Below are 18,472 nucleotides of genomic sequence, written 5' to 3'. Positions count from 1 at the left end.
ACTAGTGGCTTACAGTTTCTATTACTTTTTATTAAGTTAGAAAATCAATTTAATGTTTGCAGCAATACGGATTGTGTGTGTCCCCTGCCTGCAGAAAACTATTGTGTAGGTACCGATGATGTCACTAAGGTGCGTGTTATAGGGGGGTCTGACACAAGACTTGCCCTTTAAATCTGGAAAAAAAAAACAATGGGACTAAAATTCTGCAATAATCAATTTCCCACCATATCGGAAAGTTGTATCTAGGATGCCCATGGCCTATCTAGTGGGAGAATTAAGCCCCTCGCTAATTGAGATGTGGCCAAGCACATGAATAGGGGGTCCCAAAAACGTCAGAACATCGCAACTAATGGTGAAACATTGAGATATTAGCTCGTGAAGCCACAAATCGTCATATTGCATTAATAATGACAATATGTCAACACAGCCAAGGGCAAAAGGAGCTGCACCAAAAGGTGAGCTGCAGCCCCTTGGGTTAAGGGGCGATCCCACACCCGCCCCCTACACCCGGGCTAGTCCAAATTTAAAAGGTTTTATCTGTGGGCAGATTCCCTCTAAAATACAGTGACATCATCGGTTCCTTGTGACATCATAAGGGACAATCTCCAATATTTGTTCAGCCCATGAAAAGGCTTCATTTCCCCCCCACCAAAAGATCTGCAGACCATCCCAGCAGACTGAGCCCAAGCGCAGAAGAGGAGGATGAGTTGGTTAAATCAGAATTAGAGCAAAAAAAAAGAAAATTTATAAAAATTATAAAAACAGCATAAAACGGGTTATGATGTTATTAAAAAAAAGAAAAAAAGAAATGGAAACCATAGTGTAAACTAAACACAGCCGGCGCCGTACTGCTGACTGTTTCCACCGCAAGATAAGGCTCCGGGAGGAACGAGGCAGCGGTACGACCCCGGCCGTCACAGAGGAACCTGCATGCACAAAACTGATGGGAAACTATGTTCTTGGCGGCTGATCGAATCGCAGGATGAGGTGGAGGAGTGAAGGAAGGGGGCGCTGAGCGCGGCAGCTCATCCCATGGCGGAAAAGAGAAAAACAGAAAATGGAGTCATGCCAGGTCCACATCAACGAGCCTGCGCCGATCGCTGCGAGGGCGAGGAGCGTTCAATGTGGGTTTTTTTGCCATTTTGGGTGCCAAAAATTAAAGGGACTGTTTAAAAGTAGAAAAAAACATGTCTGCCCTCGACCAAAAACAGCACCGAGTTGTGTCCGTACTGCGGCGCAGCAAATTGTGCTACAAAACCAGGCACAACCTGTACATAGGGGGCGCTGTTTTTGGAAGAAGGCTGCAATGTTACACTAATCCCAGACAATCCATTTAAGGCATTATGGCATAACAGAAATGTGCTTTGAAGAAAATCAAACCGGTGGAGGTCCGACTCCCAGCATCCCAAAGGTCTGCTGCTGTCTGAAGGGGCCATAGTGCTCCAGAGAGTGCAGACCCCCCTGATGGTTTACCAAGCACAGCGCCATACATTCAGTACTGGCCGTTCATGGTATTACAGCTATGTCACAAATACTTAAAGGGGTTTTTCCAAGAAAGTGGTAGCACTCATGTAAAATAACAAAACCGGATAGTAATCACACTCGCCGAGTCTAGCGCCGGCTCTCCATACAGGCTCTGGCCTTTGTGTTTTGGCTGCAGTGGTGTCCAACACCACTGCAAGCAGTCACTGAGCACCAATGTAGATGGTACAAGCCGCTGAGATCACTGATTGGCTGCAGCAGCACGCTAGACGCTTGGATCACAGATTGGCTTCGGCGGTTTATTGCGCTGTCAATGTGAGGTCACTATTGCAGCCAAAACACAGACACAGAAGCAACACTGAAGATCAGGCACTGGACCAGGGGAGGGTGAGCACAGTATGTTTTTGTCATTTTAGATGAGTGCTATCGTTTGGGGACAACATTTTTTAAAGTGGAAAACCCCCTTCAGACAGACTCTGGTTCAGAGACCCCTAAAAATATCCATGTGCAAGTGTAAAATTCTCCTATTACCTGTAAAGATTTTATTGTTCCATGCGAGGAGACTGATAATCACCAAGTAAAGAGTAACATCCCCCGTAGTGGATGTTACTGTGACACCGTCCCACCGATTAGACCACGTGAAGTCCCGACCACCAAGGTTCATTTGTGCGTGGAAATGATTCCAGACGATAAAAGACAATGCCACTCAGCGACAGATCACATGTAAAGCAGTGTGAACAGGTGCAAAAAAATGATCTCCGAACTCAGACAGGGACAGGGGACTCCATCAGGGGTTGTGGTGGTAATAATCAGAGGATTAGCAGCAGCGGTGGCCGGCTCGCTCTACAGTAAAACCAACCTCCATGAATTTGGTTGCTCAAATGCAGAAGGCGAGTAAGAGTCTAAGGCTCAGTTCAGACAATGCAATTTGTGGACTTGCTCCGTGCACACCTTCCTTTGTCAAGGAGGGTTCTGCTATTTGGAAGTATTAGCCTGGTCTGTAAACCGGACACGACAAGTGTGGAAAATAACCCGTGTGTCCTGGCATATAACCCAACATTGTTCTGAAAATACGAATAATCCTGGTAATCCTCTGCATAGGTAGGCTATAATTGTGGTTACCAGCAGCCACCACTTGACGGAGCTTGGTGCATACAGTTCTATCATTACACTCAATGGCTGAACTGTCTACAGTGAGCGAGAGCGCCCCCAGCATACAATTTTAGATTAGAAAAAAATGCAAAATGCTGTTCAAGCGTTGACATCGTCTTTACATATCAGCCAGGTTTTCCTTCACAGCCAGTTGTAGATGGTTACCTCCTCTCTACAATTACCCGACTGGAAAACTTAAGAAAAAAACTGGATACCCAGCGCTGAGCCGACCGGGGGTAAAGTAATCAGACAATGGTGATGGGAGGATTTACCTTCTCTTTCCTCTTCGATCTGCGCCATTCTTAAGACCATAACCGATGTGTCTTCTCTTTCGTGGTCCGTAGTCATGTCAGTCTCTGGGCTCATCTCGTTCCATTCCAGGAGGGGGTTCTGCAGCTCGTCCACGCTGCCGGACTCGCTGGTCTGAAACCAATGCACAAAAGGTCACTTATGGGCATCGTAACAGTTTGCTAAGCAGGTGGGTACTCCCTGTAAGGCTTCTTAACAATTTTTTCACCGCTGCCCTACGTCAGTTTAGGCAAATACAGTCGGACCCATTTACTTTAGTGGAAATGTGCTGCAGGTTCCTTGCACAGTGGGTGGGCAAAGGAGGTGACTGCGGGGAAAGACGGTAAGGCTGTGTGCACACGTTGCAGATTTGGTTCGCTTTTGCTATTCAGATTTGCTAGCAAAACCTGATGCCAGTAAAGTGAATGAGAAACCTGAAGTGTCATGCACACGTTAAGTATTATTGACTTGTAGAATTGGCGCAGAAAAAAAATCTGCAGCGTGTCAATTCTCTGTGCGTTTTTGCCTGTGTTTTTCACCCATTGAATGCACTGAAAAAAACGCTGCAAAAACGCAACATTTTTGAAGCTGCATTTTTCTTGCCGAGAGATGCAGAAATGGTGTAGAAATTTCTGCACATAAAATACTCAATGTGTGCATGTAACCTAAAGGGCGACAGCGCTGATTAAGCTCATCACCGTGATAGTCTGACTGGTGGGACCCAGAATGAATGACATAACGGGGATTCTGTGAACTCCATTACCTCCCACAGCCAGGAAGAGCTGACGTCACCAGTCCCACTCACCCACCGATGAGGACCTGTGCAGAGCCGGACTACCCCTTTAATAGTTTGGGCACCTTTACGCAGTACATTGCACGTGTGTCGTTCACCTGTGAATCCGCTCTTTTTGCCACCTGCTCCAGATCCGCCTGCAGTATCCGCTGCTGTTCTTCGTACACCACGAGCTTCGTCAGCAGATGTTCTGCGGTTGAGAAAAGAAAAAAACATCACAATGTCATTGAGGATATGATGACTTATAGACATTCGCACCTTTGAGATTTTCTTTTTTTTTTATCTTGCACATTCAGCACATTTACAGAATTGCTGTACTTTGAACTAATTTTCAATGTCACTGTTGTCCTACATCACTGACCTCCAGTAAACTAAAGAGTGACATTTGTCTTTTGCAGAAAATATAGGAATCGGCCAGCACTACCTATAGTGCTAAATGAATGAGCAAGTGCAAGAACGCACAGACATGTATGTACATCACATGGATGGCAGACAGGCTCACGGGTTCTGAACAAAATGTGCACAAAAAAATATATAAATACGCACACAAACGCACGTACACGATAGTATTGCTGCCACAGCCTGCTTGTTTGTCGGGTGCAAGGAATTTTAAGCAGACCTAAAAAAAAAAAAAATCATTGTTCTCGGCAGCACATTGACCTTAGTAAACAGGACAAGTGCTGCCGATAACATGATATTCTATGGGGGCAGCACGATCGTAGTAAAAATCTGTCTGCGTGCACAGAATTGTGTTCAGTACATGACCACATGCTAATTTGCGTACATGTAGCCGATTGACAGTAGTTTACAGGGGTTGTTCACCTTTGGAACCAAATTTTTTTTTTTCCTACTTAAATGCCTACATTTTTGGCTAAAAATATTTTTGTTATTGGGTTTTATTAAAAAATGTTGCAGGCTTTGCCTTCTATGGCCTCTAGACTCCCTGATGGCCGCAGAATGAGCTAACTGAGAAACCATCAGTGAGTTCATTTTGATGATCTGAAAGGGAGTTTGTAACTCTTGACTTTTCTGAGCTCTTCTTGGCTGATCATCAAAGTTGAATGTGCCTGTAAAAGCAAAATTTTAAAAGCAACCCAATTGCAAAAATGATTTTTAGCCCTAAATACATGCGTTTGGGGCTAAGAGTCGTCTTAGGTGTACCGAGGATTGCACAAAGGCATATTATATAGCAGATTTTGCATTGTGGGCAACAAGACGACTTGTCTTCGGGGCAGTTTTTGATGATCGAGGCCCTATTAAACGTCAGTAATAATGCTGCAATATGTAATCGTGAGACAATTAGTGGGCTTTTACCATTAATAGACTGCAAATCTGCGACGGATTGCAGCTTCGCCTCCAACGCTTTCTTCTCCTCCTCCAGCTCGTCGATGCGCACGGCTAATGTGGACAACTCCTGGTTCTTTGTTTCAGACTATGAAAGAAAAGGATGAAAAAAAAAAATTAGAGAGGAAAAAAGATAAAGTAGGAATCTCTGATCTCAGAGAGACGGGGAGAACGGACAGTCGCAGACACAGAAATGAGAGGACAGTCATTAGGTAGATTGTGAGAATCAGGCAGGTGGGAAATAAGAGAAAAGATGGAGGACAGGCCAAACGAGAGCGGTACTTGTACAATTTTTAGTTCTTCTTCCAACTGCCTGATTCTGGATTTGGACCATGCCTTCATTTTAAGGAATTTTGCATCGGATCTACTTGCCTCTTCTGTTTTCAACTTTACTTCATCTGAAAAGAAAAACAAAAAAAGAATAAATTATAAGCAAAAAAAAAATTAAAGTTAATAGCAAAGTGCCTCCCCCCTTGCTGGGAAACCTGTTCAATTTCCCTGCAGCGCCTCCACAGGACAAACTAAGCATTGCACAGTGTCTAATAATACATATAGTTTGCGCAAAATAGGACAGGACGGGTCCTCCAGAGAGAGACGCTATTTGAAACCACTCACCTCTCAGACCAAAAGATGACGATCCTGATCAGAGGACCCCCTACATTATAGCGGTTGTCCAAGAGTATATTTATAAATGGATCAAAAATAATAAAACTTTTGCGTAGTTCAGGATCCTCACAGATCCAGCGTAGGCCGCTCTGGGGGTCTCTGACGGCTAAGGAAAAAGGGTCTTTTCCCGTTCGCAGGTCTTAGCACCGATGTAGCCGATAATGGACTGCATGACTAGAAGGTGTCATTCGGAGACCAGAAAAGCACCACTAGTCACCTGACCGCTGCAGCTAATTACAGGCTGCAGCGGTGCTGGGACTTGGGAACGGAGAGCACTCCACTTCCGGGGTCGGCAGAAATCTCCATGTGATGCCTGCACTGATCCACGGCTCAGCGGCGTCAGAAACTGACACGCAAGTGCCGGCTGTGTTATACAGCAGGCACCTGCCTCTATCAGCGGAGACCCGAGCCGGCTTTTAATTAAAAAACAAATAAATAAAAAACCCTAAAAGCAGAAAATTAAAACTAATCCTGCAAAAATATAAAACCTCAAACGGCTATGTGGATAAAAAAAAAAAAGATGTGGTGCTTAGAAGAAAAGCAAAAAAATAAAAATTGTCTATGTCAGAAAGGGGTTAACCATGGATGTTATGGGTAATTTTCAAGCAAGACAGGGATTTCGGGAGCAGGGAGTTTACTTTTGTCACTTTTCTGAATGCCAGAAATGTTGCCACTACGTGATTTTACTTTTACCTTGTAGTATGGTAACTGCAGAGTTTGCGCTGGTGCCGGTCCCTTCCCAGGCGTCTCCGGGGCTCGCCAGGCCTTGGAGCTGGTTCTGCAGTTGCTGTATAGTCTGACATTTCTCCTGCATTTCCCCATCGTGCTTCGCTATGATTTCTTGCAGAGCCGTGCTGTGCCGCAGGCCGAGCGCTTGCGTTTCAGTCTCATGTTTCTCCATCATGTCTTTCAGTTGCGCTCTCATTACATGCTTCTCCGCATCCAGCTTCGATTGCAAGTTCTGCTTTTCAGACTGGAGAAACCTGCACGTCTCAGACATTTCCTGAAAAAGAAAAAAAAAATTTAAAGGGATTGCCCAAACTCAAGAAATGTCAGATTGGGCCATCTCCGTTGGTCCCCTAAACCAGAGGTCCCCAACCGCCGGTCCGCGGACCAGGACCGGGCCGTTGGGGTTTTTCAGCCGGTCCGCGGGGAGAGGGGGCCCCTCCAGCCTCCAGCAGGGCCGCCATCAGGGCATGACTGCCCTGACTCCAGTATGGGGCCCGGCCGGTAGGAGCCCCCTCGGAGCCCCCCTCTTGTGTGTCTCTCTCCTCATGGGGCCCCCGGCCGCATGCTAAGCGCCGGGTCCGGGACATCTTAGCGCTGCGCTGCTGCGGCAGCACCTTCAGGATTCCCCTGACTTCCGGTCATGTGACGGCGCCGTCACATGGCCGGAAGTCAGGAGAACCTGGTGTCAGCGATTTGGACGAGCGCCAGGATTCTGCAGGGATCGCATGGGGGTAAGTATAACAAGTTTTATTTTTTTTTAAATACAATTAACTAGGAGTGGGGGGAATGGGAGATGCACATGGGGGGAGGGGAGAGATGAGAGATGCACATGGGGGAGGGGAGAGATGAGAGATCCACATGGGGGGGAGGGGAGAGATGAGAGATGCACATGGGAGGGAGGGGAGAGATGAGAGATGCACGGGGGGGTGAGAGATGCACGGGGGGGGGATGAGAGATGCACGGGGGGGTGAGAGATGCACGGGGGGTGGATGAGAGATGCACGGGGGGGGTGAGAGATGCACGGGGGGGGATGAGAGATGCACGGGGGGGGGATGAGAGATGCACGGGGGGGTGAGAGATGCACGGGGGGTGGATGAGAGATGCACTGGGGGGGATGAGAGATGCACATGGGGGGGATGAGAGATGCACATGGGGGGGATGAGAGATGCACATGGGGGGGATGAGAGATGCACATGGGGGGGATGAGAGATGCACATGGGGGGGATGAGAGATGCACATGGGGGGGATGAGAGATGCACGGGGGGGATGAGAGATGCACGGGGGGGATGAGAGATGCACGGGGGGGATGAGAGATGCACGGGGGGGATGAGAGATGCACGGGGGGGGGTGAGAGATGCACGGGGGGGTGAGAGATGCACGGGGGGGGTGAGAGATGCACGGGGGGGGTGAGAGATGCACGGGGGTGGGTGAGAGATGCACGGGGGTGGATGAGAGATGCACGGGGGGGTGAGAGATGCACGGGTGGTGGATGAGAGATGCACGGGGGGTGGATGAGAGATGCACGGGGGGGTGAGAGATGCACGGGGGGGTGAGAGATGCATGGGGGGGATGAGAGATGCATGGAGGGGATGAGAGATGCACGAGGGGATGAGAGATGCACGGGGGGGTGAGAGATGCACGGAGGGGGATGAGAGATGCACGGAGGGGATGAGAGATGCACGGGGGGTGGATGAGAGATGCACGGGGGGTGGATGAGAGATGCACGGAGGGTGGATGAGAGATGCACGGGGGGTGGATGAGAGATGCACGGAGGGGGATGAGAGATGCACATGGGGGGGATGAGAGATGCACATGGGGGGGATGAGAGATGCACGGGGGGGATGAGAGATGCACGGAGGGGGATGAGAGATGCACGGAGGGGGATGAGAGATGCACGGAGGGGGATGAGAGATGCACGGGGGTGAGCTGCACATGGGGGGGTGAGAGATGCACATGGGGGGGTTATGTTTACATAACTTTGTTGCCTTATGAAGGGCGGGGGGGGCCCCCAAAAATTTCTTGCACAGGGGCCCACTACAGTCTGTGTCCGCCCCTGGGATGAAGTAAATGCAGCTGAACAGCAGCTGTCAGGACAGCTGCCCTGTCCTGCTGCAGGGCGTGATGGGGCCTCAGTGATGCGGCTCCTGGCACAGCACATTATGTGGGGCTCCTGGCATAGCTCCTGGCGGGGACCTGGTCTACACTATATGATAAGTATGCACTAAACTCCAAATCCCTCCATTAGCCCGCCCCCATATGACCAAAGCCCCGCCCACCCCACCCCCTCCTTGCTGGGCCATGGAAAAATGATCTTGCTTCAAGCCGGTCCCTGGTGCAAAAAAGGTTGGGGACCACTGCCCTAAACAATCAATGAGACATTTCGGAGACAACAGCCGGATCCCCAACAACAACCTATTATGTGGATAGATGATAATTCGCTTAGTTGGAACAACCCCTTTAAATACTTAGCAGACAGAAACTGTCCCATAAACATTAATTTATAGAACGGGTAATAAATGTATGATTTATGGTGATCAGACCAATGCAAATCTCACCAATCCCTAAAAATTGGGGTATCACTACTGGTACATTCATCATCTGTAGGATTGATCGTCCTACACAGGGAACTTTGCACCCCCAAATCTCCACATCAATGGGAGTGTTCAGCAGCCGGACCCCCATTGATCAAACATTTATCATTCACGAGATCCAACACATTTAATTTTTTATTGTTCTAATGTAAAAAAAAAAAAAAACTAATGAAGTAACTTTCCAAAATAAAAATCTCCAGTTTTGGGTTTACAGCTCCTATGAAAATTGATGTGTTTGAAAAACAACAAAACAGTCGTGAATATGGGGTGTGTCAACCCTCTAAAACTCTCTTGCTGGAACTAATTTGCGACCAATGACTTACGGAGATCTGCCGATCTTTATTATCCAGCTCCTTCTGTAAAACATCGATCACTTGATTCTTTCCGGATAACACCTCTTCGTCCTCGTGAAGTTTCTGCTTCAGGGCCTTGAGGAGCTGAAGACACAGACAGATGGTGAATAATTTGTGTATAATGTCATATTCCTCACGTCTTCTAGCAGCCTGTATCTACACTTTTCTTGTCCTTCCCCTTTAAATATACATCTAGTGCAAAACAGCAACTAATAAGACAGTGAGGAGAGGGAGGAGGGGGATGCAGCTGAAGACCCTCAGTGTTTTAGTAAAACAGGATGACGGGTGGAAAGAAGCAGGAGGGTAATATTTGATCGATCACAGCAGGAGAGAAAATGCATGTCTTCAGAAATTGGCAAAGGAAAAGACGGGAGGTTCGGCTCAACATTTCTGGCTGCAATGCACATGGTGCGGTGACAAAAAAGTGCAGTACTGGCGTTTCTTTTTTCCCCCTCTTTATTTTATTTACCATATAAATTTAATATTTTAGAAGATTGGGCTTTCACAGATGGCAAACCAAATATGCTTTTTCATTTCATTATTATTAATAAGGGAAAAAGTTATTTAAATTTATATATATATATATATATATATATATATACATACACACACACTGTGTTCCAAATTATTATGCAAATAATATTTTCTCAGATTTTCCCAAATTACCTATATGAATTGCAGTCATTGTAATTTTCCAGTCCTATAACTATTCGAGTACAATTGAAAGGTTTTTGTATAAACTGCCTATGATAACAGGATATTTTTAAAAAGATAAAAAACTCAAAATGCATGTTCCAAATTATTATGCAAAGCAGAGTTTTCAACCTTTTCATTTTAATAAAGAACAAAAAATGGTCATTTGTGAAATTATAAGCATTAGCAGGTTATTACACACTGAAATCAAACAGTTTTCAACTCAAAAGTTTATTCTAGGTGATGTTACATTTGCACATAGGACCCCTTGTTCGAAAGGAGCATCTGAACTCTCTCGTCCATTGAATTTGTCAGGTTTTGGATGGTTTCTGCTTTAATTGTTTTGCATGAGGACAGAATACCCTCCCAGAGCTGTTGCTTAGATGTGAACTGCCTCCCGCCATCATAGACACTCCTTTTGATGAAGCTCCAGAGGTTCTCAATGGGGTTGAGGTCAGGGGAGCATGGGGGTCACACCATAAGTTTGTCCCCTTTTATGCCCATATCAGCCAGAGATGCAGATGTTTTATGTGCAGCATGAGATGGTGCATTATCATGCAGAAAAATGATCTTGCTGTGAAATACACGGTTCTTCTTCTTGAACCATGGCAGGAAGTGCTGTTTGAGAAACTCCACATACATTATGGAGTTCATCTTTACCCCTTCAGGGATCCTAAAGGGGCCGACAATCTCTCTCCCCATGATTCCAGCCCAAAACATTACTCCACCTCCTCCTTGTTGGCGCTGTAGCCATGTTTGCATGGGGTGTCCATCAACCAGCCATCCTCCACTCCATCCATCTGGACCATCGAGCGTTGCACGGCACTCATCCGTGAACAAAACTGTTTTGAAATCAGTCTTCATGTAATGTTTGGCCCACTGGAGCCGTTTCTGCTTGTGTGAAGTGGATAGAGGAGGTCGACAGGATGGCGCATGCACAGCTGCAAACCTCTGAAGGACCCTGCATCTTGTTGTTCGGGGGACGTTGGAGGCACCAGCAGCTTCAAAAACTTGTCTGCTGCTATGACAAGGCTTTTTTGCCACTGCTCTTTTAACCTGACGTAATTGCCTGTAGGAAAGAGTCCTCAATTTGCCCTTATCAGCACGCACACGTGTGTACTGTGAATCAGCTACATACTTCTTGATTGCCAAGACACTTCATCCTGATCATCGCACAATGTTGATTGTAGTCATGCCTTGACCTAAACACTCCACAATTTGTTGCTTCTCAGCAGCCGACACATCCTTTTTCTTTCCCATTTTGGCAGAAAATGTAGGCTGCTTAATAATGTGAGAGAGCCTTCTTAAGTAGTCTTGCCTTTCATTGGACACACCTGCCAAACTAATTAGCACAGGTGTCTGCAATTGCTTACAGTGATATAAAGAGCCCTGACACACATCACCATCAATGAGTTTAACTGACAAACAAACAAATTCTTCCCTTATCACTCCTAAACACTTTTTGCATAATAATTTGGAACACAGTGTGTGTATATGTGTGTGTGTGTATGTGTATGTGTATGTGTATGATATATATATATATATATATATTTTTTTTTTTTTTTTTTTTTTTTTTCCAAAGCTTTTTCAATTTATTTTTTATAGCCCCCTCAAGTGACTTATACCTGATCAATTGTTTCATATAATGCAATACCGATGTAATTCTATGAAGACTGCTGGCTGCCACGATGACCCATCTCTACCCTGCGATCGCGTCACGAAGGGACCCAGCGCACGTGTCAGGCAGCAATCGCGCTATTTAAATGCAGCTGTCAGTGATTGACAGCAGGATTTAAATGGTTAAACATCAGCCACTGAAGCAAGCTCCTGTTGCTGCCGTTACATGAAGATGCCGGCTGTGTAAAACAGCTGTCATCTCCCAGTTATGCAGTAGGATCTGCTCCTGAGCCCGCTCCGTACACCGGCAGATGACGTACTATTACGCCACATGTCGGGAAGGGGTTATAAAATGACTTATACAATTGCTACTTGCAATAGGAAGGGAACTTTAAGAAGAGGCTATATGCAAAGGTTTGTTTTTAACAAGGGGCCCTACTAGAATATAACCTTGCACTGAGAAAAGTTTAGAGAAAAGTTTGCTTGCCGTTCTCTCAACTTACCTGATGAAGTTCAGCAGAGGAATCTGACTTGGCTGCAATTTTAAACAGCTCCTGGTCATGCTTCTCCGACAGCAATTTCATCTCTTTGTCCTTTTCCAAAATTATATTCTGATAAACCCGGATCTGGAAAAAGTGTCATCCTGAGTTAATAGAGAGGTCTGTCATTTATACATGAGTGCATCACTCATCTGGAGGATCCAACACCCCCCAACACTTTATGTGCTTCCTATTGATTATACATGGCAGCATGCAATGCTTCATTTCTCCTGCGGTGGACGCTGCATTGAGATGCAGATTGCTGGTGATTACTGAAGTTTTTAGCAGCAGGACACCACATGATCAGATAATGAGGTACTATCTATAGGATAAGGGTCCCTGTCTTGAACAGCAGTGAATCGAGAGGTGGTCCCATATCTACAGATCTATGGACGTTCTGAAAAATAACGCCACCTCTGTGTTCATGGAGGCCCAAGTATTTTCTAAGATATGCTATAAATGTCCAAGATGGAGATACCCCTTTAAATTGCAGTCATCCAGCTTTGTGGAACAGAATGCACAGACCTGTGGGGTGATTTATATGTACGGTATAATATACAGAAAGCCTCCTATACAGGTGAAGACATGAACAGACCGAGCACGTACAGGCGCCAGCCTGGGAAAGAAGACTCACATTTTCGGTGTACATGGCCTCCTTCTCCTGGAAACGCGTCTTCTCTTTGTTCAGGAAGGCTTTCAGGCTCTCGGTTTGCTCATGGAGGAGGCTGTACTTCTCCTCACTTTCTTCAACTTTCCTGGTCAGATTCTGGATTAAAACCTGCAGGTCCTGGGCTGAATCATTTGGGGTCGTCTAGGACAAATGACGGAATTAATAACCGCATAGGATAATTATAAAGCACATACGGTATACAGATAAATATAATGCCTGCTGTAAGGGGGTAGCCTCCGCCACACACACGATCACCCCCGCAATCACGTACATGAATGTATGAATGTGATATTGCGTTAAGGGGATTATGCAACTCTCCACCCCGGGACTAAAAAGTGGCAATATCCCGAGAATGGGGTCTTGGATGGATCGGAGATGCACATGCTCGGCCTCTGCTCCATTCATTGTCTATGGGACCGCTGGATATGGCGGAGAGCTGTACTCGACTTGCCACATAAACCAGAGGATTAATGATCGATGTGCTGTGCATGCTGAGACCCCCACATATCAAGAGAACAGGGGGCTCAAAGTGCCCGATGTAAATGGCAAGATATTGAACTGGTGTGCCCTTCACTCCTATAGACGGTGAACGGAGCTGGCCTTTTCATGTAATCAGTGGGGGTCCCAATGTTCAGACCCCCAGAAATCATACAGTGATCACCTACCCTGTTGAAACGATAGGACATATATGTTATTCATGGGATTCCCTAATAGTGCCGAGACCACCAATCAGAAGAGAATTTTACAATCATGTATATCATTTTGCAGATCATATATCTTATATTAGCAGATCCCGGTGATACCTTCGCCTCCGGTGCAGCACTGGTGGCCTCTACTGGGGCGTTTGATGCGGTAGCCATTTGCAGATCTTTAATATAAGCCTCTTTCTTAGCCAGCTTCTCTTCTTTTTCTGCAAGCATGACGTCCAGTTCGGAGCCGCGCAGTCGCTGAGCCTCCAGATCCACCTCCTGGAAAAAAACAAGGAGCTGGATGAGCTCAGAAAGGAGACCGAGTGGTGGAGGATACAGGACAAGGAGACCCCTGTAGACTGCGTTCACTTGTGCCAGACTGTCCCGTATGATTGGGGTCTGTACATATCCCATGCAGGGGCTGCAGAAACAACCCCAGTCATACAAAGTTGCTGCAGCGTATGAATGAGATTTTGTGACATTTTATACCCAACGCTGCAACCGAAACCTGCAGAGTAATTTGTCCCGTGGGAATGTGCTTTAAAGCATATGGCTGTAGACAGAAGTTATTCCATAGATTAACAGCAAGCAGAGGTATTGGCCTAGAGAGAAGCTAAAACATTAGAAAGTTGCAGAAAGTGACCCCTCTGCAGAGGTTCAGCGTTAGCATTTCTCATCTCATTCCATTCAAACAATGGGGCTCTTATAGCTGCGGAGTCTGGGATTATCCCTGGGGATTACTGCAGAGTACAAAGTACTCGGCTTATGTTCCTTCGTTAACCTCAGCTGACCCCTACGACCTCGCATTATTTCATGGTACCTTTTTCTTGAGTTCTCCATTCTTAAGTGCTAACTGTGACTCCAATTCCTCCACTCGTTTCCGCAGCACCAGAATTTTGCCTCGGTTTGCAGAAGCGTTTTCTTGGTCGGCATCTCCCGATCCCTAAAATTAAGTAAAGTCCTTAAAAGTGTTCAGACGTATCAAAAATATAAATTATTCCCGGGTCACCAGAAGCTTTTGTGATGTGAGTTTTTACAAAAATCCTACTCTCTACACCACCTACAAGACTGAGCACGTAAATATGGCAGCAACGCTCGGCCCTGCATGATCTGCTCCCCGAGATCCCAGTATAGAACGTCTATACATTACACCTAAGCCTTTCTTTGTCTTCTATGACAATGGCCATATGTGTCAGTATATGATCCTTATATATGGTCAGTCTGCTGTGATTGTGTCCAATATAAGTCAATGTGCTAGTGCACATGAGCAAATTTACACAAATGGCTGCTTGGTGTGAAAAAAGAAAAATTGCAGCTTGCACTAAGTGTTCTCCATTTCATTTGTGCCATGTAGGTCATAGATAGAGATAAACAGACAGGTGGAAGTTTGGGTTCTGGTACCTGACCCGAACTTTATTCCAAAATTCGGTTCGGGTATCAGAACAGTACCCGAACTTCAACCACAACCCCTTTGAAAACAATGGGGACCCGAACTCTGGAGCTAAAAAAAAAAAATCTCTCTTTGTCTCTCTTTGCAACGGACTTACCCCGGAACGCCGAACATTGCAACGGACTTCCGATGAAAGACTGTGTTCGGCGTTTAGCACCGGACAGTAACTGTCCGGTACAAACTCCGAACTTGCACCTTCGGGTTCGCCCATCTCTAGTCATAGATGATGCACCCGTCCATGATGTGAACAAGGGCACAGAGCTGCACAGTAGAGGTCACGTCTCCAATTTGTGTACATGGCAATTTGTGCTCCGGCCAGCATCACATCCCCTTTATTGTCTACCAGGCAGAGCTCTGTGCTTTCTCATAGTTGTGCCAGGTATTACAGTTCAGCAGCATTCACATAGGACTGAGCTGTGATACCAGACCCAGTCGAGAGTCATCACCCCCATCGTCCTGATCCTAAGGACAGGCTGTCATCTTTATGTGGCACTTATTGTAAATGTAGACCCCTGGACGATCAGATAAAAGGTCCATAAAAAGAAAATCCTCACTAACTGCTATAAACTCACGGGGGAAATCATAACTCTGGGACCCGATTTCTAAACTCAGGAGGAGTAAAACTAAGTGCACGCTGCGTTTTGGGCCATCGTCAGGCGTAAACGCTCATGACTTACACTTCCGATACTCTGGATGGATACGGCAGCATCTATCCACCATAGAAGCCTGAAATTCATTTTTTGAGAATAAAGTTAAGTAAAAGGTGTGTAAAGCGATAGCAGCCAGACGGAGGCCAAAAAAAAACCACACTTTTGGCATTCGACTGGTGAATGGAGACCCATGAGATCGTTACAAGCACCCGACATTAACAAGTGTATAACTATGGAGGAAATAAAAAACTAAGTGATCCGAAGAGCTGCCAATGAATCCACAGAATAAAACCTCACCGCGCACCGACAGTCGGACGGGACAGTTGTGCTACTTCCAGCAATTCAGCTTTTCCTTCTCGTCCACCAGGTCACGCAGGCAACTCCCCGACTCCTTCAAGCCTCCAACCCAACATTGCAAATAATGAAACGGCATTAAGAGCCCGGAGCAAACATTTACCTTCCGGCTCTCGGATTTCTTGACTTGAGCACCGGATGACGGTAACTGCTTCTTCAGCTCCTCCAGCTGAGACGTCAGTGATGCAATCTTGGCCTTGTTTTGCAGCTTTGCTTTAGAGATCTTGGATTCCGAAGATTCTTTTTCTTCCTGCGACGGCACAAGGAATCAGTCAATGCAAAAAGCGCAAGAAATGCACGCATTCAGCCGATGTTACACATCAGAAAAAGCTTACAAAGAGGAAAAAGGCGTAAGAGGGGGCAGCAGACTGAGCTTTACAAGCTGTACATGCCACATGGACTGGAGGACTATCGTCATCGTGCGTCCTCCAGACGCGATTAAAGGGGTTTTCAGAAAACCTTTGCTCCATGGCAAATGTTTTATTTAAAGAAATTGAGCCTTACTTACCCTCCCAGGGTTCAGCTCTGAGTCTCTACCACTGGCCCTGGTGTCACGTCGACAGTGCTGCAGCCAATCAGTGAGCTCAGCGGCTCTGCCCAAGTTGAGGGCATTTCCTGCTCAAAGATGCTGAGCTTAGTGATTGGCTGCAGCGCCTTGTTGTAGTAGCAATAACAAACACCGGAAGCAGCTGCAGAGACTGCAGCTGGACCTGGACAGGGTGATTAAAGAACGTTGTTTTTTTGTTTTGTTTAAGTGCTTTACTCACTATGTCCAGGTCCAGTTGGAGTCTTTGCCGCTGCTCCCGTCGTCTATTATCGCCTACAGCGCTGATATCACATCAACGACGCTGCAGCCAATCACTAAGCTCTGCATCTTTGAGCGGCAAATGGCCTCAACTTGGGCAGAGCTGGTGAGCTCACTGATCGGCTGCAGCGCTGTTGACGTGACACCAGAAGAAGCGGCAGAGACTCAGATGGACCTGGAAAGGGTGATTAAAGCACTTTGATTTTTTTAATTCAAAGTGCAGTCAGGGGACAAGAGTTTTCCAAAATAGGAAAACACCTTTAGTAGAGAGGAACATAATAACAGGTGGGCAAAGCCAAAGTAAGGAGGAGAGATGACTCAATAATACTTCCAAATTGCTCCACTTCTCTTTGGGTCATGCAATGCTACCAACTCCGAACGTCCACACAATGCAGCGGGCTCAGACGTTCCACCCAAATACCCTTTATTTGCAATGTGCAGCCCCTTCTATAAGACCCTGCATACAGACCTTGAGGTCTTGATCTTTCTTGCGCAGTTCGTTGTCCTTCTCTCTGATCAGATCCTTCAGCTGCGCCACCAGCTGCTGAGTGTGCGCCAGCTGCTCCGTCAGGTCTGCCAGCGACATGGTGCCAGCTCGCTGGTCTGCAGGCAACTGCGGAGACAAATCCGGATCACGTTATTCCGATAGGAAGCGGACATCGGATACAGGGTGAAATAATACAGATTATCAGGACTTACCGCGCCCGACGACGGGGAATCGTCCCCAGAATACCAGTTCCACATGGTGTCAGACGGGCAGCTGTAAAGGAAGAGGAGCGCACGTCAGGTTACATGTCAGCTTGTATCTGGCTATGGGTATGGGGGTGTCCGGACTGTCCCCCGAAGCGGAGGTCGCACTGTGGGACCAGGAGGCATCTCCAAGAGCCGGAAGATGAGCGGCTGTCAGAGATGTTCGGCAGCAGCGCGTCTCCTCCCCTAGAGAACACCTTCATGGGAAGATGCTGTCGGGCGTGCGAGCGTTCACACCGACACCCATCTGATGGTGTACCCAGCTCTGATTCATGGAGGATATTCCAGGCGTTCACGTGATCGGCTGCAGTCTGTCTGCCATGTGGCACCGCTGGGACTTGTGCCAGATCGTTCACAGTAATCTCAACTACATTCCCTCTTACTTTCCAGTCGCCCTTCACATCCCCAAAATACAGAACCGTGTATTTCTCCTTCTCTTAGCAGAGCCACCACTTACCCCACTAGTCACAGCAAAGTCGCCCCTTTCCCTACTAGTCACAGCAAAGTCGCCCCTTTCCCCACTAGTCACAGCAAAGTCGCCCCTTTCCCCACTAGTCACGGCAGAGTCGTCCCTTTCCCCACTAGTCACGGCAGAGTCGTCCCTTTCCCCACTAGTCACGGCAGAGTCGTCCCTTTCCCCACTAGTCACGGCAGAGTCGCCCCTTTCCCTACTAGTCACGGCAAAGTCGCCCCTTTCCCCACTAGTCACAGCAGAGTCGCCCCTTTCCCCACTAGTCACGGCAGAGTCGTCCCTTTCCCCACTAGTCACAGCAAAGTCGCCCCTTTCCCCACTAGTCACAGCAAAGTCGCCCCTTTCCCCACTAGTCACAGCAAAGTCGCCCCTTTCCCCACTAGTC

At 47.0% G+C, this 18,472-nt stretch overlaps 1 protein-coding gene across 4 annotated transcripts in view; it reads right to left on the bottom strand.

Annotated features, from left to right (window-relative positions):
• The window catches only part of LOC141174121 (uncharacterized), a 113,108-nt gene that overhangs the window by 89,798 nt on the left and 4,838 nt on the right, over positions 1–18,472 (bottom strand). For 2 of the 4 annotated variants that reach the window (XM_073658793.1, XM_073658794.1), the window contains exons 2-14: positions 17,565–17,625; positions 17,335–17,478; positions 16,164–16,310; positions 14,427–14,549; positions 13,721–13,885; positions 12,882–13,058; positions 12,212–12,334; positions 9,369–9,482; positions 6,419–6,728; positions 5,432–5,457; positions 5,030–5,147; positions 3,814–3,905; positions 2,907–3,057 (exon numbers count right to left, since the gene is read on the bottom strand). In XM_073658793.1, coding sequence (XP_073514894.1) covers positions 2,907–3,057; positions 3,814–3,905; positions 5,030–5,147; positions 5,432–5,457; positions 6,419–6,728; positions 9,369–9,482; positions 12,212–12,334; positions 12,882–13,058; positions 13,721–13,885; positions 14,427–14,549; positions 16,164–16,310; positions 17,335–17,478; positions 17,565–17,609 — 1,735 coding nt within the window. In that variant the 5' untranslated portion in view covers positions 17,610–17,625. Of the gene's footprint in view, positions 1–2,906; positions 3,058–3,813; positions 3,906–5,029; positions 5,148–5,347; positions 5,458–6,418; positions 6,729–9,368; positions 9,483–12,211; positions 12,335–12,881; positions 13,059–13,720; positions 13,886–14,426; positions 14,550–16,163; positions 16,311–17,334; positions 17,479–17,564; positions 17,626–18,472 lie in introns of all 4 variants that reach the window. The other 2 variants (XM_073658790.1, XM_073658791.1) reach the window with 1 other exon arrangement.

This window comes from Phyllobates terribilis, unplaced genomic scaffold (genome assembly GCF_046119375.1).
Source record: "Phyllobates terribilis strain yellow unplaced genomic scaffold, ASM4611937v1 Scaffold_13__5_contigs__length_258822181, whole genome shotgun sequence".
Taxonomy (NCBI): Eukaryota; Metazoa; Chordata; class Amphibia; order Anura; family Dendrobatidae; genus Phyllobates; species Phyllobates terribilis.
This window is presented reverse-complemented; position numbering and strand designations above follow the sequence as displayed.